This window comes from Barbus barbus, assembly GCF_936440315.1.
Source record: "Barbus barbus genome assembly, chromosome: 29".
Taxonomy (NCBI): domain Eukaryota; kingdom Metazoa; phylum Chordata; class Actinopteri; order Cypriniformes; family Cyprinidae; genus Barbus; species Barbus barbus.
In genome coordinates this window covers 2,921,367-2,945,088 of record NC_136757.1, presented here as the reverse complement: position 1 = coordinate 2,945,088, position 23,722 = coordinate 2,921,367, and the positions used below count along the sequence as shown (strand labels likewise).

At 42.2% G+C, this 23,722-nt stretch overlaps 1 protein-coding gene across 1 annotated transcript in view; it reads right to left on the bottom strand.

The window, feature by feature from the left end:
* Window positions 1–2,348: 2,348 nt before the first annotated feature.
* The window catches only part of LOC306848842 (cytosolic sulfotransferase 3-like), a gene marked incomplete at both ends in the record, with an annotated part of 42,083 nt that continues 20,709 nt past the window's right edge, over window positions 2,349–23,722 (bottom strand). The window contains 3 exons of the mRNA XM_079383592.1: window positions 2,349–2,461; window positions 2,552–2,726; window positions 2,815–2,912. Of these exons, the coding sequence (XP_079239718.1) occupies window positions 2,349–2,461; window positions 2,552–2,726; window positions 2,815–2,912 (386 nt within the window). The remainder of the gene's footprint in view (window positions 2,462–2,551; window positions 2,727–2,814; window positions 2,913–23,722) is intronic.

The window sequence follows — 23,722 nt, the reverse complement described above, 5'->3', positions numbered from 1 at the left end:
TCTTCAACATGGTACATGGAAGGGCTGTTGTTTAAGCCCATTGTTATTTGATTTAGCGTTAAAACTGCATTTGCAATCATCCTGATAAACCGCTTTTGCAATCATCCAGATTTTAGTTGTGTACAGGCTACTTTTATACACAGACAATTTACTTCTGTACTTCTGTACTAGACTTCTGTATATGTGATCCTCCTACTGCCTTGCCGCCTTTAATGGAATCACTTGAGGTTTTTGTCTCTTTCTTTGGCTATTCTGTGAACTAGGAGAAGAGTGCATTCATGCCCTTAGGTGGAGGACTGTATGCTCAGTTAGTTCATTATTGTTCAGAATCATGGAGGATTTTATTTTCACTGAAGCCAAGTGGAGAGTTCTTACATTTACATTTAGTCAATTAGCAGACACTTTTATCCAAAGCAACTTACAAATGAGGACAATGGAAGCAATCAAAATCAACAAAAGAGCAATGATATGCAAGTGCTATAACAAGTCTCAGTTAGCTTAATGCAGTACATGTTGCAAGGTTTTTTTTTATTATTATATAATAAATAAAAAGAAAACAGATAGAATAGAAAAATAATAGAGCAAGCTAGTGTTAGAGGCCTTTTTTGCTTTTGTTAATTGTATAATAAGTCGTCAATATTATTTGTATAGTGCTTTTAACAATGCAAATTGTGTCAAAGCAGCTTTACATCGGCTTGATATAAAGCTGGGTGGCTTTATATCAGCTTTACAGTATTTAGACGGGGAAATAGTTTGTTGAAATAGTGTCATTCTCCTCTGGCCAGACAAAATCAGCAGTTTAAATCTAGACTAAAGCAGAATCAGATTGTGCAAAGGACTCATCTGGTTCCTGTGGTCTTGTCCCGATGGCCGTCTTGGAGACAGGGTCTTCACTGGGGGTCAGTCTCTGGGGCTCATCTAAGTGTCCGGGCTCTAATGGTTCTCTTGCAGTGCAAGAATTTTGTTGTGCTCAGCTCCATTCAAATTTTAAATCAAATGAGGACTGCTTCGAATATTGCATGTCCTTCAGTTCACCTGCCCACTTTTCTGACAATCATAAATTTCTGTCTGGCCAGTCAGATATGGCATTTTCACTGTGGAGGTGCAAAGGGCTGACCATTGTAAAGGATTCTTATACAGATGGTAAATTTGGCACTTTTTACCACTTGCAAAAGAGCTTTCCCAATCTCATCTTTTCCGATACTACGGGATACATGTGCACCATTACAAAAAAGAAAAAAGAAAAGAAACATTCTTTACCTGATTTTCAGGATTTACCTCAGGATCATTGTGTGTATAGCCCTTTAAGTCAACCACCTATGGCCAAGCATTTGGTGACATGGTTTAATTTGCAGTGTCTTCAGATCAACTTAAAGTGGTATGACATCAGAATATGACATTGAAGTCAATATCTCAAAGGAGATTTGGGAAGAGGAACTGAAGAGAATTCATATCTGTTCTATTAATGCGAGATTACAACTTATACAGTTTAAAGTGTTACTTAGGTTACATTATATGAAAGATAAACAGAATTTACCCTTCAGTTTTCCCTTTATGTGACAGATTTAAGAGTTCGGGAGGGACTGACACTTTTGGTTTTATATCTGGATTTTGGATGAACATATTTCAGTGGATAAAATAATTATTATAATTACTAATATTAAAACAGGCTTTTTTGTCTAATCAACAGGGGTAAGGAAAATAAAATTGTATAAATATTATTGTAATTGTATAAATTATATACATATAATTAATTATGAGCAATAAAAAAAAAAAATATGTGGATCAAGTCACTGATTTGAGGGATTCTTGACAGAATCAGTTTTAGATGTCAGACCAACACTCATTTAGCAAATGTTTGGTGAGAACATAAATAGACCGTATTAGTATATTACTCTCTTGCCTTGATAATAATATTCTAATGCTGATCCAATGCTTTTCTAAAAGCACGTAGCATCAATCAACATGATCAGGGAATCCAGTTTAAGTTTTAAAAGAGCATGCTGCAACATCTTAAAAAATGACAAACTAGCAAACTGTTTCAGAGATGGGGGTACAGTATTCTCTAGTGCCAAATTTGACCAGACATTTAGATTGTCCGTTTTAAGGACTCTGCATGTTGAGGGTTATGTTGGCAGTGATGGCAGCAGCGGAGATGGCCTGGGATGGAGTAAAATTCCCAGCCTGAATTATTGTCTTAGTCTGCCACTTATTAAAGCTGAGGCAGAGTAAAAACTAAAAACTTCTAAGGTCATTGTATTTCTGTCCTGAAAGTTGTACACTATTACTAACAATCGATTTCTAATAATCAGTATCACTAACAATCAAAAAGATGTAGAACTTAAATATTAAATCTCAGTGCGAAACTTGAGAGTGGTATTCTTCATCTTCTGTTTGTAGACCACATCAAACTGTTCATTTTGTGCCACAGTGAAGTGATCTTTCCAGTCTCCGACTTTACCTTTTGGAACACAAACAAAAAGAAGATTAAAACCAAGTGAAAGGACAGAACTCAGAAGGATTAAATTAGATAATTCAGTGGTTATTTAACCTTTTCGCATGAAGGGTGAGATCTTGAAGTCCATGAAAGGGATTGTGACATGGTTGATCATCTTGTTCTGTTTCATGGCGTCAAACTGAACCCCTTTTGTTATTTTTTCCCTCTCTTCAACTGAAGTGGACAAACCCAAGAAGGAGCACAAACGTTCCACCTCACGACCAGTGTCCTGGAAAAGACAAGGAAAAATACACACTTTAGACATTTAACATTGATTTGATATTTTATAAGATTGATACTTCATGAATTTAACTTACCTCAACCAAATCCTCATAGAACAAGTACAGTAGGTTAGAATATGTCTGTTTTTTCTCCCACCATCCACTGACATGGTCGTACCAAGGACCAAACACATCTAATGAGAAATTGCTAATGTTAAAACAATACATCCATGACAAAGTACTTTATTGATAATGTGGAGGTTGAAGAGTTGTAAGTGAAAAATTATATACATATATGATATATGATATGATGTGATGTGATAATAATAATAATAATAAACTTCATTTTATATAGCGCCTTTAAAAGTAGCATCTCAAAGCGCTTTACATACAAATACAAATATGAAGTAAAAAAGATACACACAAAATTACAGGCAGTAAAAAACAAATAAAACAATACAAGGCCAATATAAAAAGCACAAAGTAATCACATAAAATCACATAAAAGCTACCCTAAAAAAAATAGGTTTTAAGGGACGATTTAAAAACACTAAGGGATTCTGCATTTCTAATCTTAGAGGGTAGGGAATTCCACAATTTAGGAGCCAACGAAGAGAAAGCCCGATCACCCATAGTTTTAAGCCGAGTTAGCGTCAAATATCACCCCTAGATTTTTTTGTTTAGTTTGAAATTGTAAAGCAGAGGCATCCAGACCTAAATTTGTGGACTCTGCTATGCGCAACTGGTGAGGGGAACCAATAAGCATGACTTCGGTCTTATCACTGTTTAGACAGAGCAAATTTTCATTTTTTTATTTCAGTAAAACATTGAGAAAGACAAGACACAGGCATATTGACATCAGGTTTAGAATGTATGTAGATCTGTGTGTCATCGGCATAAAAGTGGAAATTAAGACCAAGTGTTCTTAAAAGTTGGCCAAGAGGAAAAATGTAAATTCTAAAAAGTAAAGGGCTCAAAACTGATCCCTGGGGAACACCAGTGTGCACCACACCGACCTCAGACCTGCAACCACCCATCACAACAAACTGCTTTCGATCAGAGAGATAGGACTTAAACCACTTCAATGCAGAATCAGAAACTCCAAAGACTGTCTCTAAATGGGTGATTAAAATAGAGTGATCTATTGTGTCAAAAACGGCACTATGATCAAGAAGAATTAGTATAGATAGACGGCCAGAATCAGAAGCCATTAACAAATCATTGGTGACCTTAACTAACGCTGTTTCAGTACTGTGGAGTTTACGGAATCCAGATTGAAGTAGCTCAAAAAGATTGTTAGAAGAAAGATGTGAAAGCAATTGAGAAGCCACTATATATATATATATATTTAGTCATTTAGCAGACACTTTTATCCAAAGCGAATTGCAAAGGAGGACATCAGAGGAAATCAATTGTAGTATTAAAACAACTAAAAACAGATCCAAAACTAAAAGTTAATTTAATTTATTATTATTCGTTCATTACTAAAAGGTAAAACTTTACAAATACTACCTATACACATTTTAAAAATAAAGAAATTAAATAAAAATTACAAACAAAATTTCAAAATGTAACATTTAAATGATAAATGAAATGATAAATGAAAAACAAAAACAAAAATAAAGCTAAAAACATTTCAAAATATTAAAGAACAAATGGTATAAGAGTATAATAATGATTCTAACATAACACTAAGCCAAACACCAAAAACAAAAACCTATATATATGTATATGTACAACCACACACACATACATACATACATATATATACATACACATTTATAACTTCAATATATATAATATTGATAATTTCCATTTAGTTTGTTGAAGTATTAAAATAACTAAAATTAAATAAAACTAAAACTTAATAAAAAGACCTATACTTATATATAATAAATTCAGACATTATTTAATTAAAATTAAGATAGATAACAAATACAAATCACGGCAGTATAGTTTATCATTAATCCGAAGAAATAACACTGCCAAACACACATGCTAAAAACAACAACTTACTTACACATACAGGTACAGCTAAAAAAAAAATGAATATTGTGAAAAAGTTCTTTTTTTTCTTGTAACATACTGTATTTCAAAAGATTTTAGTTCATAGATTTTAGTTTCATAACATGTAAAGTAAAACATTTCAAAGTTTTTTTTGGTTTTAACTTTGATGATCAGAGCTTACAGATCATGAAAGTCAAAAAAACATTTGAGTTTCAATTAATGACCATCCCTACAGTATAAATTCTTGGCATCTCTTGTTCTTTGAAACGACAATAATGGAGAAGACTGCTTATTTGGCAATGATCCAGAAGATGAACATTGACGCCCTCCACAAAGAGGGTAAGTCACAGAGGGTCATTACTGAAAGAAGTGGCTGTTTACAGAGTGCTGTATCAAAGCATATTAAATGCAAAGTTGACTGGAAGGACGAATTTGTGTAGGAAAATCTGCACAAGCAACAGGGATGACTGCAAGCTTGAGAATACTGTCAAGCAAAGGTGATTCAAACACTTGGGAAAGCTTCACAAGGAGTGGACTGAAGCTGGAGTCAGTGCATCAAGAGTCTCCACGCTCAGACGTCTTCAGGAAAAGGGCTACCAAGCCACTTCTGAACCAGAGACAACGTCAGAAGCGTCTTACCTGGGCTGTGGAGAAAAATAACTGGACTGTTGCTCAGTGGTCCAAAGTCCTCTTTTCAGATGAAAGTAAATTTTGCATTTCATTTGGAAATCAAGGTGTGGAGTCTGGAGGAAGAGTGGAGGGGCACAGAATCCATGTTGCTTGAAGTCCAGTGTGAAGTTTCCACAGTCAGTGATGATTTGGGCTGCCATGTCATCTGCTGGTGTTGGTCCACTGTGTTTTCTGAACTCCACAGTCAACGCAGCCATCTACCAGGAAATTTTAGAGCACTTAGTGCTTCCTTCTGCTGACAAGCAACCTGGGCTTCCATTACACCTGAACAGTGCCACAGGCTGATTGCCTCGATGCCACGCCGAATTGAGGCAGTAATTAAAGCAAAAGGAAGCCCAACCAAGTATTGAGTGCTCTAAATGAACATACTTTTCAGAAGCCTGACATTTCTGTTTAAAATATCCTTTTTTTTATTGATCTTATGTAATATTCAAATTTTCTGAGACACTGAATTTTGGGATTTCATTATCTGTAAGCCATAATCATCAAAATTTCAAGAAATAAAGGCTTGAAATATTTCACTCTATGTGTAATGAATCTATATAATATATGGGTTTCACTTTCTGAAATGAGTGACAAAAAATATTGACCTTTTTCATGATATTCAAATTTTTTTAGAAGCCACAGAAATGTTTATAAAAATGTAAACAGAAGTGAAACAAGTAGTAGAAAAGAGTAGAAATAAAAAGAGATACTTATATCCTTTGCCGGTGTGTCCCAGCGCTCAAGCCAGCCGCAGTTCAGAAAAACACGGTCAAAACAGCCGCGATTGAAATTATGGTGCGCGCGTATTACTATGCTTACGGTAATTGCAGGACCAACACGGAGGGAACGCGCATTCAAAGCGCTTTTCATTCTAGATGCCCAGAATTGAGATATAATGACATTTCCCGTTATTTTTTTGTTTTATGTACATCTGCTTAATATTAGTGTTATTTATTCCTGTCTTTGTATCTGTATTAGGCCTACTATATTCTTCTACCTGCATTTCATTGCAAGATTCGTAGAAAAGGAGATATGGGACATTAATCGATTTAGAGGGGTATTACGACCCCGTTTCTAATAAGTACAAGAAATTAATGGTCAGTTCTTAAACAGGTTGTCCTACACTATATGCACGCCTCATATGAAACCATTTTACTGCAGAATCTTTGAGATATGGGACATTATTACACTTTAGAGAGCTATAAAGACCTAATTTCTAATAAGTACAAGAAATGAATGGTCAGTTCTTATAGAGGACGTCCCATACTATATGCACACATCATATGAAACCATTTCACTGCAGCATTTTTGACATATGGGACATTATTACATTTTGAGGGGGATAAAGACCCCATTTCTAATAAGTACAATAAATGAATGGTCAGTTCTTATGGAGGACATCCCATACTATATGTACACCTCATATGAAACCTGTCACGGTGCACACACGAGGGAGGACACAGGAACACGCAGAAACGAGGATGTAACTCAAATAACATACTTTACTAGGACATCAGGGCAGGACAATGCAAGGCTGACACAGACAGGAACACCGGGGAGTAACGAGTAGACCAGACGACATTTCACAACACAGACAGGACTTAAATACTAAGGATAATTAACGAACACGGCTGGACAAGAATGAACTACTAATCACATAAGACGAGGACAGGAAACAAACCAAACATGGGCACAAGAGGCAGGAACACATGACACACACAACAGTTCCCTGACATAACTCCCCCTCCCGAAAGGCTCGTCCCGAGCCTTAACAGTTCCATCGGGGAGGGGGGGGTGGGTGCTCTGGAGGCCTCTCAGGACAGACAAGGACCGGAACACAGGACAGGGACCTCCAGAGCGATACAGACAGACGTAGACATCGGAGAGCTGGACGAGACCAGCGGAGACACAGGAGAGCTGGACGAGACCAGCGGAGACCCAGGAGAGCTGGACGAGACCAGCGGAGACCCAGGAGAGCCCAGGAGGCCATGGTGGAGCCAGGGGCTCAGGAGACCATGGCGGTGCAGGGAGCACGGAAGACCAAGGCAGATGGTCTACCTAGCCTTGGCCTCGGACCCCTCTCGGCCCGGCCCCTACAGCCAGAACCCTACTACCCCCCCAAAAAAATTCCCTGGGGACGTTGGGGGTATCAGGAGCCCTCTGGGGCTAGACACAAGTTAAAAAGACCTTAGTCACTGGTCATCACGGCAGCAGCCGGCTGACCATCCCAACGGCAGGGGCTGGTGATAAAGGCATGAACAAGTTTCTCCAAGTCTTGACTGGAAACAAAACATCTAATTCTTGCAATGTTTTTGAGATGATAGTATGCTGATTTAGTTACTGCTTTGACATGACTACTGTGTAGTGCTTGAGCCAGGACTGACATTTACACACACACATAGTTTAAACTCTCCCGCTCTCCTGCTATAAATCCTCTGGTCCCAGGAGACCCCCAGAACTAGAATATGTAAAAAAAAGAAGATTGGTCTTAAGTCGGAACGCACACATCTAAGAACAGACATCCTGGCGCCGGCTGAAATAAACTGCCCAATCTCCTGAGATAATAAAAACAAGGATATATGGAACGTCACATCTGGCTGCTTTCATCATGAAGTTGGATGAGGAGGACCCCCTTTTTGTCACTCTTGAAAAAAAAACAGAACTCATACTCCCGGATTTTACTTCACATTGGAGCCATAATTCAAAGGCCTGGTTACAGCCGACTCGAACCAAAGACTTTTACGACCTTGCATATCAGCACATTCCAGGAAAACGCGCCTTTTCTGTGCGTTCTCTATCTAACGGGGCAGTCGTGGCCTAATGGATAGAGAGTTGGACTTGTAACCCGAAGGTCGTGGGTTCGAGTCTCAGTTCCAGCAGGGATTGTAGGTGTGGGAGTGAATAACCAACACTCTCTCCACCCTCAATACCACGACTGAGGTGAGACCCTTGAGCAAGGCACTGAACCCCTAACTGCTCCCCGGGCGCTGCAGCGTTGGCTGCCCACTGCTCCGGGTGTATGTTCACTACTGTGTGTGTGCACTTGGATGGGTTAAATGCAGAGCACACATTTCACTGCTGGTTATACTCTGTATAATTGTGTATGTAACAAATCATAATTATAATTATAACAAAGAGAAAGAGAGCCACACCCTGAAGGATTTTGTTTTAAAGAACAAACGTTATACTGGTTTCTGCTATTGAAACAATATACTCGAAAACAAACACTATAGACAATATAGTTTATACATATATTAATAATGTTGTTGGTTGTGACATTTATAAGCTTGTTGTGTTTTATTTTAAATCTATGGTAAATCTGTTTCCAGAATGTATAAAGTTTACCTGATGACGAGATGTCAGGTCACATGCTCGATGTGTTTATTTAGAATTTAGGATCTTTTAATCAATGCATTTAACCGAGTAATATCCTTCATATTCATATGTATTTTTGGCTATGCAAAGTTACGTGGTGTTTGGTGTCAAACGAACGCTAATTTCATGAATAATATTATGGTGAATGGAAATGATTTGTTTACATCAGTGCGTGATTACAAGACAAATAGAAGTTTGCTGTAATAAGTTTTCATGTGATTTAAATAACTGAACGGACAATTTATGCATAGAAAGACCCGCAGTTGTGCGGGGCGGGGCTCCGCCCACAGAAACACTTGCGATTGGATCAAACGCCCCGCAGGAAAGAATCCGATTGGACCAAGCGCCCGGAGGCAGATCCCAAATTGGCCCGTTAAAACAGATGCACAACTGGAAAAAACGGGTTGGAGTTGAAAACTAAAAGGAGGCTCACGCACGCCTCGCTCGTCTCTCGTTCTGCTCAGGCTGCAAAGCGCTTCTCGCCTCTAACATCACGGCTGAGAACTGCAGTAACACCCAAAGACTAACATCTGAGCATCGAAGCCAAGAACCGAACGACTTCCTGAAAGCTTCATCACGTCGGAACGACGACGACCAACCACTGAAGAGTACCCTCGTGACACGACCTCCCGAGCAGCCAATCGGCACGCGGTCCGTCTCGAACTGAACAGAGAACTGAATTCAACAAAGAGCAGAGAGACTCTTTGAACCGAAAGGAAAAGGAACAGTAAGGCAAACCAATTTCTCTTGAATCTGTTGAACCGGTGTTTATCTGTTAAGAAGTAACAGTATAAGGGTTAAGAAGTATCTGTTATAAGGGTTCTTGCGTGTGATTTTCCCTCAGGCTGAAACGAGCATTAAAACCTAAGACTCTCTCTTCAGATACAAAACAACTCGCTCCTATCTGTGTGTATGTTTAAATCATCTGTTTTGTGTTGTCTAGTCAGTAGTGTATTAGAGTAGTGAATAAACTTTGATTTTATTAAGAAATCTCTTGTCTGTGCTATGTGATTTTGCATATCGTAATTATTTGCCAAAAAGATTGCGTTTTACCTAAGCTCATGAATCTGAGAACTAAGTTAACTATTTGGTTATTTTAATCGTTGGCCGCGAGTAAAATAAACAAAATTGTTAAGAGATAACTTGCTGATATTAATGCTTGCTGGACAAGTCTTTAATAAGGTATAAGTTGGATGTTCTGATTAATATCCATTAATCATAGAAATATCGAATCTTAAAGAGTGGTTCCCTAAAAGCTAAAATAAAATAAATATTTGTTCTAATTTAATTCCTCCACCATTTATTCTAATTTCAGTAGGATAAAATATACTGGTCTAAGTATTGAGAAAAACCAAAAAAACATTTCTCGTTTGGCTCTGTTCGAAGGCGGTCGCATTTTTCTTCCCTCCCTCCGTCCTGAACTTCCCTGCTTGCTCTCTAGTATTGTCCTGTCCTTCTTAAGAGACTCTCGCTGCACTATTTACAAAACCGAAATTATGGATCTGATCAACTGGTCTCTCAACGCAATTGACACCATCTTCTCGACTAGGAAAGCGGGATCTGGTTAAAATCTAATCTGGTTATACTAATTAAAATTAATATAAATGGTGGAGGAATTTCAGCTGGCATTAGTTTGATTTGAAAATTCATAGCATATTAATAATTTGTGTATTTTTCTATTTTTAACCGGAAAGAAATGGTTGATACACAGAGAGTCAAAGTTGGTTTCACTATTCTGTACACGTACTTGTGGCAATGTGTTTTGAATGAAAGTGCAATGTGTATTGGTTTGTATTGTTGTTTAAGAATAGAGAAAAACTGCAGTAAAATTAAAAGGTGTCCGTGAGACATTGTAAGTCGCTCATAGCGCAGAAAAAGAAAAGAAAAGGAGAGAACCTAAGCGTGTTCCTTTTGGTCTCTCTCATAAGGCCTTCATAGTGTTGATAGTTAGTGCGTGTTCCACTATTCGATTCAGTATTTTATAGTGCAGATTTTGTTGAGTGTGATAAAGAATCCACTTTTTTTCTTGTGAAGTCACGTGAAGTGACACAGAAATACGGCCCGCCGTGGTCAAACTATTAAATTGATAATTAATCTGTGGGTTAATTTGATTTGGTCTAAATAAATTGAGATTGTTGTGCTATAAAGAAAAGAATCTGAATAGCGCTTGTGTGACCATTTTGTGTAAGCCTGAGACACACCCACAGCACTGGGCGTGTCACTACGGCAACAGCCTGACCGGAGGTCATCAGAAGACTCTCGGAAATGTTCTAGTGCGCACGCGCAGCCGCGAGCGCCATTTTGAAGCTGTTGTAAACAAATAGCATAGCATTTTGAAGCTAGTAAGTAGCATTAAAGCTTAGCCGAGCTGGTAGCATTGAAGGGTAGCGGTTAGCACCTAGCATTTTGTGGAAAGTTGATGTGGAAGTTGTAAATTAATTTCATAATTACGAATTTGTAAATTCTAATTTAATTTAATAATTAATTACAGTTCCTGTTTCATATTGGTTTCAGTTGCAATTGTGCTTGTAATTTTAATGACAAACCTCATTAAGATCTTGATACTTAACTGCCAACTAGGAAGACCATTATAATATAGAATATTATAATCAAATTATATCCCTCTGAAAATTTAATCTGAATCGATCCTATCAATTTTAATGATGACATCATGAAAAATTTAATTAGGAATCTCTATTTATAATTTGAAATTCTAAATTCAAATTGCAATTAAGTTTGTTCTGTCTACCTTATTCTCAATCCTTTAGTTACTTAATTAACACGGGAGTTAATTTAAATATACTTTTGCTTAGGTCTAATAGTCAATAGGGCATAAGAACTTAAACTTCTAATTAGCCAAACTCCAAAAGAAAATTGGATTGGATTGGATTGGATTAAATTTATTGTCATTGCACATGTAGGTACAAGGCAACGAAATGCAATGAAGAAGAAGAAATACAGCATAACATGAGGAAAGAGAGTGCAGTGTGAGAACAGACAAAAACCTCGGCATGGAGCACAGTCAACACAAGAACATAACTTGCATAGTAATCCTAGTTCAGACGAAACAGCCATCCGGCCAGCAGCCATTCAGCGCAAACACACGGACCCGTTATCACCTGACAGGATGAAGCGACGAAGGCGTGGGATGGGGGTAGGGAGGTGTATGAGTGTGTGTATGTGTAAGTTCGCGTGAGTTCGTATGCCTTGAAATCTGTTTCGCCAGCACTCCAAACCAGTCGACTCAGTTCGCAGGTTGTGATGCGACATAGCAATTGCCATGGAAACGACCTTGGACAGAGCACAAGCGCCCGACAATAACAAGGTGTTTTGATAGGGGGAGGGAATGGAAGAAAGAGCGTCTCCCTGCAGTATTCACAGGAGAGTTGATACCAGAGCGGCCTTGCCAAGTTCCGGAAGCCGGAAAGAGATAAGATTGTTTTGTCTTTGGGCGAACAGCTGTCTTCCAGTTTCACAGCTATTCTCATTGTCCATTCTGATCTCCTTGTCCATCAATTTTCCTTTCCAAAGCCGAGAGCCTAGCCGTGATCGAACCCATATTGCGGTTAATCGCCTCTGTTTCAGAGGCGACCGCTCTGCCTACAGACTCCATCATGACGGGCAGCCTTGAGAGGTTTTAGATAGCCAGTCCCGTCTCCTTAATTTTCTGATAATTTAGGGCAACGCCTAATCCAAATAGCAGAAACCCAGTTATCACTGTTCCGAATAAGAAGATGTCTTCAATGTCCTCCACGGAGAGAGCCGCCAGACACACGATCCGCCATCTCTCCCATGCGTCCATCGTGTAGCCAGCAGCAAATGTCCCAGCGGGACATTCCGGTTCTCCAGATCCCGCTTTCCTAGTCGAGAAGATGGTGTCAATTGCGTTGAGAGACCAGTTGATCAGATCCATAATTTCGGTTTTGTAAATAGTGCAGCGAGAGTCTCTTAAGAAGGACAGGACAATACTAGAGAGCAAGCAGGGAAGTTCAGGACGGAGGGAGGGAAGAAAAATGCGACCGCCTTCGAACAGAGCCAAACGAGAAATGTTTTTTTGGTTTTTCTCAATACTTAGACCAGTATATTTTATCCTACTGAAATTAGAAGCCAAACCCTTAGGCGTATCGACTCAACAGCACCACCGTGCTTCACCGTGCCATACTTGTTAGTGTTCAAGATCACCTCAAGGAAATTGATCACGTCCTAAACCAGCTGACAACGGCAGGAGCCAAAATCGCCCTTCACAAAGGACAGTGGTGCAAAACCAAGGTGAACTATGTCGGACTGCTTGTCGGAAGAAACGGCATCGAGCCACAGTCTAACCGCACTCAAGCAATCCAAAGCATAAAAGCGCCGACTAACATCTCTGAACTGCGAAGCTTTCTGGGAGTGTGCAATTACTCGCGACAGTTCATCGAAGACTACGCTGACATTGCCCGACCACTAACCTCCCTCCTGAAAAAGGATGAACCCTTCGTCTGGACGGAAGCCCAGGACACCGCGATGAGCCAGCTCGAACAGCGCCTGTGCTCTGCCCCGTGTCTAGCCTACCCAGACCCCGGAAAATAATTCTACCTGGATGCTGGATTCTCCAATCATTGCCTCAGCGCAGGCCTATATCAGCTCCATGACAAAGACAAGCGAGTGGTCGCTTATGCCAGCAAAACGCTGCTTGCCCCAGAATGCAAGTACTCAGACTGCGAAAAAGCTTTACTTTGCACTGTGTGGGCTATCCAGCGTTTCTCGAATTACATTGGTGCACAAAAAGTCATCATCGAGACTTGTCACCAACCTGTCACCTTCCTCAACAGTCAACGCATCAGAGATGGTGTGGTGACCACCGCACGCATAGCTACCTGGCTAATGACACTCCAAGGATGGGACGTTGAGGCACGATACGCCCAAAACTACAAATCATCATTGGGCAACGGGCTAGCAGCCTGCCAAAACTGTTCAACGGACACGCTGCTGTAAGCTGAGTTTAAAAACTCAGGACATCGTAAAATTCTCTCTCTTACTTCTTCTCTTACTTCTTACTCTTAGCTCTCTCTCTCGTCCCTCTCACCGCGTGCTCTGGCCCACGTGCCGTAATGAGAAAGAAAACAACTTAGTCTCCTTACATCATTTTATTTTTATTCTTTTACTTTAGTTTATTTTCTTTCCGTGGAGTTTCATGTTCTAATGTAAGTTTGCTACAAAGTCCAGCTCCAACCCGCTTCAAACTTCAACCAGAAAGAACTCCGCATCCTCAGCCAACGCCCAAAAGACGTCACTTCAAAGACTACTGAACTTCCAGCCAATCAGACACTTCGGGAAACCCCCCCTGTCTGCAACGACGACACAAAGGAAACCCCTAACAAGGCAAAGCACGCAAGCTACACCTCCAAATTCTAACTGAATCAGGTGCAGTTAATATAAATCTTAGCCTCATTGAGAAACTCAAAGCGAGGGTTAAATAAGTGATTGATGGTTGTTCAGGTCTATGCAATTGAACATATTGCTGTGAACTTGGGATTTCACATTTCCATTCTCTTAAACTCATCCTTTCCTCACTTTCTCTCTTTCTGCAACGTGTGAATGTGTGAATGCTTGTGTTCATGTGTTAGATTAGTTTATGTCTTAGGTTTATATAAATAAAATCTGATTTATATTTTAAAAGAGAAGTATCTTGTGTTTTCTGCTCACAAGTTAATGCCTTAATCTGTCGATTTCGTTACTGTGCTATTTAATAGTGTTTTCACTATATTTTGGATTTTAATATCCAGTGCAGAGTTTGTCATACGGCTCGTTCAGTGAATCGCCGTAACACTGATTCTGTTCAAATCCCTATAAAATCATAAATGATTCCCTTTGAGCTAAATTAAACTATTTCTTTAAATTATGTATTAATATTATATGTAATAACCCTACACTGCACACACCAGCGGAACCCAAAGAACCACCACAACCTCAAATGACGAATCACAAGTACTTCGAGGAGAATGTGTGTGAAAGAATGCCCACAGCATATGTCGATGGATGCTCCTACAACCACAAGGGCTATTTACAAGCTGGAGCGGGAGTGGTCTGGCTCAACAACGACCCTTGCCCACCGCAACAATTCAACTTAGGCCCTCGCTCATCACAATATGCTGAAATAGCAGCCATCCTCATTACACTGCAAATGGCCGCATCCCACAACATCAAATAACTCCTCATCTGTACCGATTCAAACTACGCCCGTCTCAGCTTCACCTGCCATTTAGCTGGATGGAAACAGAATGGATTCAAGACAGCTAACAACAAACCTGTCAAGCACCAGGAACTCTTCCAAGCAGGCGATGCCATTGTCACTGAACATGACATTATCGTTTATTGGAAAAAGGTTCGAGGTCATTCACGTCAACCAGGACAAGACAAAGACTTCAATGACCAAACCGATGCCCTCGCCAAAGCAGGAGCATTACACGGAGAGTCCTGGACATTTCAATCCCTCCCACCCAACCCATCGGTGGCAGCCATAACCCGCCGCCAGCACGCCACTGGCGTTCATACCCCCACCTCCTCCCTCGTTACCCTATCACCTCAGTTCGCTGCTGACGATCTGCTCACCCTCCAAACAGCGGATCACACTCTGCATACTATGGCAGCTCACATTGCCGATCCATTATCTCATCCTATTTCCACTTCCGACCTTACTGCTTCCTCCGAGCTCCGCACGCTCCACTCAATCAAGCACATGCTGCATCTGAGAGACGGTGTTCTCACATATGTCCCTGAGCCTCTCACTGCGCCAAAGCTCGTAGTGCCCCACGGCCAAAGGGGGATTTTGCTGACACACGCACACGATGCACCATGCGCTGGACACCACGGTGCCAAGGCCACATACGAAACCCTCAAGCAAGTAGCATATTGGCCTGGCATGCAGCAGGACGTAGCGGAATATGTAAAAGGATGCCTGGTGTGTTGCCAGTTCCAACCGGCAAACCCAAACCACCGAGCCCCACTGCAAAGAAAGGGAATGACTTTCCCATGGTCGGACCTCCAAATAGACTGGGTAGGACCCCTGCCACGGTCAACATGGGGTAACAAATACTTCCTTACCGTGGTCTGCGAATTCACAAAGTGGATAGAATGTCTCCCAGCTCCCAACGATACAGCAGAAACAACAGCCTGCCTGTTAATGAACCACATCTTCTCAAGATTTGGACTGCCTTTAAGGGTCAACTCTGACCGTGGAACCCACTTCACTGCTGCAATCATGCAGGAAGTGTGGAAACACCTGGGCATACAGGCCAAGCTCCATATAAGTTTCCAACCAATGTCCTCAGGTCAAGTGGAACGGGCCAATCGGACAGTGGTCAGCATGTTAAAGAAGTATGTGTCCGCTAATCAAAAGGATTGGGATATCAAACTTCCGCTGGTGTTGATGGCCGCTCGAGCCACCCCTCACCGGTCCACCGAAGTACCCCCGTTCACATTGATGACAGGGAGAAACATGACGCTACCGCTGCATCTGCTGTACCAACCCGGTGACTCGAACCTTGTCACCGCCTACACCACTCACCAGTACCTGGAAAAGTTGCATCAGCACCTGAGAGCGACTTTCGCCTTCGCGCAACAGCAACTGCAGCGAAGCGCAGAAGGTCGTAAAGCCTACTACGACCAAAAGGCCTCTCACCATGAGCTCAGTGTCGGAGACAAAGTGTGGTACTACAGCTTTGCCCAACCAAAGCAGAACACTTCCCATCGCCTGTCAAAGAAGTTCTTACCTCGCTGGACAGGACCCCATGAGATAGTAGACAAGCTCTCACCTGTCGCCTACCGAATCAAAATCAGCCAAGGGCGCAGCGAGCCAATACTTCGATGGGTCCATCGAAACCAGATAAAGAGGCACCAGAGCTCCAGCCGACTGGCAAAGGGGGAAGATCAAACCCACTGACACAGACCGACACCCATACGCTCTACACCACACTAACATAACTTCTGTTGTTTAGGAAGCATATAGCGACCTCGCTCAAACACAACACATACACTCTCTCCTCAGCTGCACTACTAGGGCCAACCTCTAATTAGATTAGATTAGATTCAACTTTATTGTCATTGCACATGTAAGGTACAGGGCAACGAAATGCAGTTAGCATCTAACCAGAAGTGCAATAAGCAGAGGTACAGGATATACAGTGCCTACCATATGTTACATATGTACAGAATATACAGATAAGGCAGTAGTACTATTTAAATACTATCAGTATGATATACATACTATACAGTGGTGATATGAACATACTATACAGATGGATTGTACAGTAAATGTATGTACACTATGAGCAAAAACTATGAATATAATTACAATGGATATGAATAAGCTATACATTAAGATATATAAATACTAGTGCAGTGAACATTGAAAGTGCATAGAAATAAAAATTTCCAGTGCATAGTACTCAGTGTGTGGATGTTTTTTTTTGTTTTTGTTTTTTAACCGATTTAATGATGGGGAGGGGTGAAGAGTTTGTGGTGGTGTGTGAGGGGGGTATCATTGGGCAGAGTTTAGTAGGGAAACAGCTGTAGGGAAAAAGCTGTTCCTGAGTCTGCTTGTCCTTGATCGGAGGCTCCTGAAGCGCCTCCCAGAGGGCAGTAAGTTAAACAGTCTATGGTCAGGGTGAGAGGAGTCCTTAAGAATACCGCGAGCTCGACGTAAACAGCGTTTTCTCTGGACGTCCTCAATGGCAGGAAGTGGTGTCCCTGTGATGCGTTGGGCGGTTTTCACCACCCTCTGCAGTGCCTTGCGGTCAGCAACTGTGCAGTTCCCATACCAGACTGTGATGCAGTTGGTCAGGATGCTTTCAATCGCACACCGGTAGAAGTTCACCAGGATGGTTGGAGACAGGTGGTTCTTCTTCAGTGTCCTAAGGAAGAAGAGGCGTTGGTGAGCCTTCTTGACTAGGCTGGATGTGTTGGTGGTCCAGGTCAGGTCCTCCGAGATGTGGGTTCCCAGGAACTTGAAGCTGGAGACACGTTCAACAACCATCCCGTTAATGTGGATGGGGTCATGCATTCCACTTTTCTTCTTCCTGAAGTCCACAATAAGTTCCTTTGTCTTGCTGGTGTTGAGGAGCAGGTTATTGTCAGCGCACAATGCAGCCAGGTGCTGTACCTCCTCCCTGTAGGCAGTCTCATCGTTGTCTCTGATGAGGCCAATCACTGTGGTGTAGTCAGCAAACTTGATGATGGAGTTGGATCCATGCACAGGCCTGCAGTCATGGGTGTAGAGGGAGTAGAGGAATGGGCTCAGCACACAGCCCTGTGGTACGCCGGTGTTGAGTGTGATGGTGGTGGAGCAGGTGTGGCCTGACCTAACATGCTGAGGTCTGTTGGTCAGAAAGTCCATAATCCAGCTGCAGAGGGAGGTGTTAACACCCAAGTCACCAAGTTTAGTGATCAGCTTGGAGGGAATGACGGTGTTGAATGCTGAGCTGAAATCAACAAACAACATCCGTGCATATGTGTTGTTATTATCCAGGTGTGTGAGTACCGAGTGCAGTACTGTGCATACTGCATCCTCAGTGCTCCTATTGCTACGGTAGGCAAATTGGTGTGGGTCCAGTGTGGGTGGGAGGCAGTTCTTGAGGTGTGCCAGGACCAGTCGCTCAAAGCACTTCATTACAATGGGTGTGAGTGCTACGGGGCGGTAGTCATTCAGGCACGTCGGGGAGGAGTGTTTCGGCACTGGCACAATGGATGTGGACTTAAAGCATGTTGGCACAGTTGCTTGGGTGAGGGACAGGTTGAAAATGTCTGTGAAGACTCCTGTGAGCTGCTCTGCACATATCCTGAGCACACGTCCAGGAATGCCGTCAGGGCCAGCGGCCTTGCATGCATTTATCCGGCTCAATGCTGTGCAGACATCTGTGGAGGTGAGTTTGAGGGTCTGATGGTCTCCTGAGAGTGTGATCTTGGTGGCTGTCTCCTTGTTGTTATTCTCAAAGCGAGCATAAAAGTAATTTAGCTCATCAAGGAAGGAGACGTCTGTGACCGTTGGAGTGGAGTTGCATGGCTTGTAGTCACTGATGACCTGGATGCCCTGCCACATGCGCCGGGGGTCAGAGTTGGAAAAATGCTCCTCTACCTTTAGCTTGTAGCAGTGCTTGGCCTTCTTGATGCCCCTCTTCAGGTTAGCCCTGGATATGCTGTAGGCCTGAGCGTCATCTGATCTGAAAGCAGTGTTGCGGGCTTTCAGCAGGAGCCGCACTTCCTTGTTCATCCATGGCTTCTGATTAGGGTACATTGTGATCTGTTTCTCTGTTGTAACACTGTCAATGGAGGTATTGATGTAATCCAGTACAGAGGTGGTATATATGTCAATGTCCGTGTGAGAGCCACTGGCAGCCTGAGAAGCAAACATACTCCAGTCCGTGTGTTGAAACTTGTCCTGAAGTACAGACTCTGCTCCCATTGGCCACACTTTGATGGTCTTCACTGATGGCTTCACACGGTTGATGAGGGGTGAATACTTGGGGGTGAGAAACAAAGAAAGGTGATCAGACTGTCCCAGGTGGGGGAGGGGAGTCGCGATGTAAGCTCCTGCGATGTTTGTGTAAACATGATCCAAAGTTTTTTCTCCTCTAGTGTGGCAGGAGACATGCTGATGGAATTTGGGGAGCACTGTCTTTAAGTTGGAGTGATTAAAATCACCCACAACAATAAATGCAGCTTCCGGGTGTACAGTCTGTTGTTTACTAATGGCCGCATGCAGTTCGTTCATAGCAAGCTTGGCATTAGCATCCGGGGGAATATAGGCTGCAGTTATGATGGTGGTAGTGAACTCCCGCGGCAGATAGAAAGGTCTACATTTAACCATGAGAAACTCTAGGTTAGGTGAGCAGTGTTTTCCAACAATGTCAGAGTTCGTACACCAAGCTTTGTTTACATAAATGCACAATCCTCCACCTCTGGTCTTGCCGGAGACATCTGCCGTTCTATCTGCTCGGAGCGTGTAGCGTCCGGTTAGATCAATAGCATTATTTGGTATGTCGCTATGTAGCCATGTTTCAGTGAAAACCATGACATTGCAGTCCAAAAGTTTCTTACTATGGGTGATGCGAAGTCGTATTTCATCCATTTTGTTCACCAATGACCGCACATTAGCGAGGAAAATGCTGGGCAAAGAGAGCCGGTGCGGTGTTAGCTTTAGCTTAGCTCTTAGTCCTCCGCGCTTCCCCCGCCTTTGTTTACGATCTCGGCGCCGCCTGTGAGCACTTCCGCCCGGCCGAGCAGAGTGCGTAGCCTCAGGTGTTCTGGAGATCTCCGGGATGAGTCGATGATTGGTTATAAAACTGTTGGAAAAGTGCAGACCGATATCCAAAAGCTCCTGTCGGGTGTATGATGTTAAGGCAAAGCTGTTCAGTGAGAACAGACCCGAGATGAGCAGGAAAAATACTGCAAAATTGCAAATACTGGAGAGACGCTGAGCCTCGCGATGTGTTCGCGCCGCCATCTTGTCAAGATAATAGAGAGGAGTTACTCCACACATGTGACACTCGTTTGCGGCCTCACCTCATTCGGTGTCCTTGTGTCTCTTTGTGTATCTCTTTTGTTTGTCGTGTCTCTTTTATGTTTTTTCCCTTTTTCCTTTTCTCAATCCAATTTCTCTTCTCCTCTAGTCCCCTCATCAGGAAACTCCCTTTACAAATTCCTTAAATCCAGGTCCCGAAATTGAGATTGACTCCCTTTAATAAGTCATTGTAACTGGTTGTGAGAACCGTGGTCAACCGATCCAGATGACCGGGCCATTCTCCTCAGTTTAACCATTATCGACGCTAATAACATTTACCGGCTCAAAGATGTGGTGAATGGCAAGGGAACACCTATGTCAAAATCCACACTCCTGAAGTCGTTGCGTATCACGATAACAACGAACCGTTGTATCTGGCCCCAAACCTAAAGATGTGTACGCTCACGAAGGACATTCACTTCCTTTGCCCGAGTAAGGCTTTTGTCCGTGATAATACTGAGGGCATCTGCGGCCTAGAATCCATAAGGCCCGACACAAGCTGCCCCGCCGAAGCAACACCACGTTCTCAAGTTGAGGTAACGCAAGCCAAAATTATCGGAAACCGATGGCTGGTCAACACCCCAGCGCGAACGGCTACCCTCACATACGATCAACACGACACCGCCACACGCATTATCCTACCTAACCAAACTCTATGGATCACGGTCCCTAAGGGCTCGATCCTCCATATTGACGATTTGGCGTTGTACCACCTTACCGACGACGAGTATCAGGCTGAAATCGAAATGTCACCTTTCTTCAAACAGCACTCCTTCACCCTTGATCCAGAATTGGAAGAAAGGATCAGGGAGGAAGGAACACAGCTGATTGATTTAACCCCCGTTAATACAGCTTTAGAAGCTATCGCTATCGGTCTTGGTATGCCGCTGACACAGCGCTTTGCATCTCTACTATTGTAGGATATGTTGTGACTTTGACCCTGGCCTTCCTCCTACACAAGCGAGTGAATGCCGTTCAAGAGTCTTTCAACAAATGCACGCCAGGCGTCCGGCGCATTTTCCGACGTGATAAAACTGACCAAGAACCCGAACCGGAGAACTCAACCAACCTGATTGAGATCACGCCTATACCGCCTCGTCAAACCCCGGACAACTAAACCAATCAAAATAACCCCACTTCCAATAACCCAGTTGCCTTCTCAAGTTTCTAACCTGTTCATTCCCAAATTACCCTGCACCAGGATTCAGTCAGTGATGGAGATGTTGTTTGTGCCTTGTGTGTGCCTGTTCTCCCTGCTTCTTGTTCCAGTGCCCGACGATGTTCACAACGGGAACCTCACCGAGCAAAGGGGGAATGTGTAGGGCTTGAGCCAGGACTGACATTTACACACACACATAGTTTAAACTCTCCCGCTCTCCTGCTATAAATCCTCTGGTCCCAGGAGACCCCCAGAACTAGAATATGTAAAAATTAGAAGATTGGTCTTAAGTCGGAATGCACACATCTAAGAACAGACATCCTGGCGCCGGCTGAAATAAACTGCCCAATCTCCTGAAATCATAAAAACAAGGATGCATACATCCAAATTCAACAAAGTTTTTAAAGACAGTACATTATTTCTCCCATTTTGAGGCTTATAGAAACATCAATATTTTTTTTTTTTTTTTTTTTTTTTTTTTTTTTTTATATTTTACATATAAATATGTAGATAAAAATAATGGCCTTTGCATGTGTAACCGAGCGAAACTCCACGCTCACCCTGGCTTCCGACTACGCCACCGGGGTTTATACCCTCGGAAATGATTAAACACGGCAACACAAGTTCAATAGCCCATAATGAAAGAAGAACAGAGACGTGACCTTGAAGTCTAACACTTTTATTAACAAGCAATAAATATTAGTTCGATGGGCAATCAAAGTTATCAAAGTGAAAAAAAGGGAAAAATCACAACTTTAAAAGATCAGGGCCCGTATTCATAAAGATTCTAAGAATCCTCTCAGAAAACTCTTAATTTAGCTTAAAAACTTTTACGTAGGAGTCTTAGCTTAAGAGCGATTCGGGACCGATCTGAGAGCAACTCTGAGTAAGGAAAAGACAAAAACTTTTATCTTAGTAAGGAGGCTGGGTTGACCCCGTTGCTATGTATGACACAATCTTTTGAAGACTGTGATTGGTTGGTTGTCAAGAAGGAAATAAAAGAGTGCTTTTAAGAGTAGGGTATATTATAAGCCTTCACTTTGAAATTACAGCGGAATTTTTCCTCTGGCTCTTTCTCACACACACACACACATTATATATGTATATATATTCTTTATTTTTTATTTACCATGCTGTCATACTTACAGAGCCGGCGCCAGGGCACCTCCATCGGGGGGCATTTAAATTTCTGGGGGGGGGGGGGGGCACAAATCACGTTGTGTGTTTGTGTGTGTGTTTGTGTGTGTCGGCAGGGTGGGGGGGCTGCAATCTGTGATCTCGTGCAGTTGCTGACGCTCGCTAAAGCGAGCAATCGCATTATGTGCGCTGTTTTATCGGTACTTTCGCTTTCAAAATCGATCGCGTTCAGCAAGGAGGGGAGAGGATGGAAAGTGGGGGGGCACAGTAACTCGTTTGGGCACCTTGGCGCCGGCCCTGCATATTTACTGTGCTTTATAGGAAATGAACAGAGACATATAAGCCTAATAAGTGCTGTAACAGACCCAAATCATCACTGCTGCATAGTTGCATTTTTCCAGTTGCCAAATATTTTAATGTAGTGATTTCTGGCGCTATGGCAATTCTGCGCGGTGTCTGAGATGTTAGCATGTCTTTAATAAGATCAGTCACAGACATGATCCCTGCACGAACTAATGTGTAGTGTCTTATTAACTCACTGTCATGCATTGTGTGCAACACATTTCTTCTCCCTCTTCATTTTCGTCCATTTTCTCCGCTGTTAAAGAAACTCTTAAGCCCCTTAAAAGTCCTCGTCCATACTCCTAACAAGTTTGACCTTAAGACCTCTTTTAAGGGTTAAGATGCTTTCTGAATTACTTTTTTCTTTACTAGGACTTTTTCTTTAATTTTAAGTGTAAACGCCCACATTTCTAAGAATTTTCTTAGAATTTTGTCACTAGGAGCTACTTTTTGCATTAAAATTCTTCATGAATACGGGCCCTGGGCCCGTATTCATAAAGATTCTAAGAATCCTCTCAGAAAACTCTTAATTTAGCTTAAAAACTTTTACGTAGGAGTCTTAGCTTAAGAGCGATTCGGGACTGATCTGAGAGCAACTCTGAGTAAGGAAAAGACAAAAACTTTCATCTTAGTGAGGAGGCGGGGTTGACCCCGTTGCTATGTATGACACAATCTTTTGAAGACTGTGATTGGTTGGTTGTCAAGAAGGAAATAAAAGAGTGCTTTTAAGAGTAGGGTATATTATAAGCCTTCACTTTGAAATTACAGGCGGA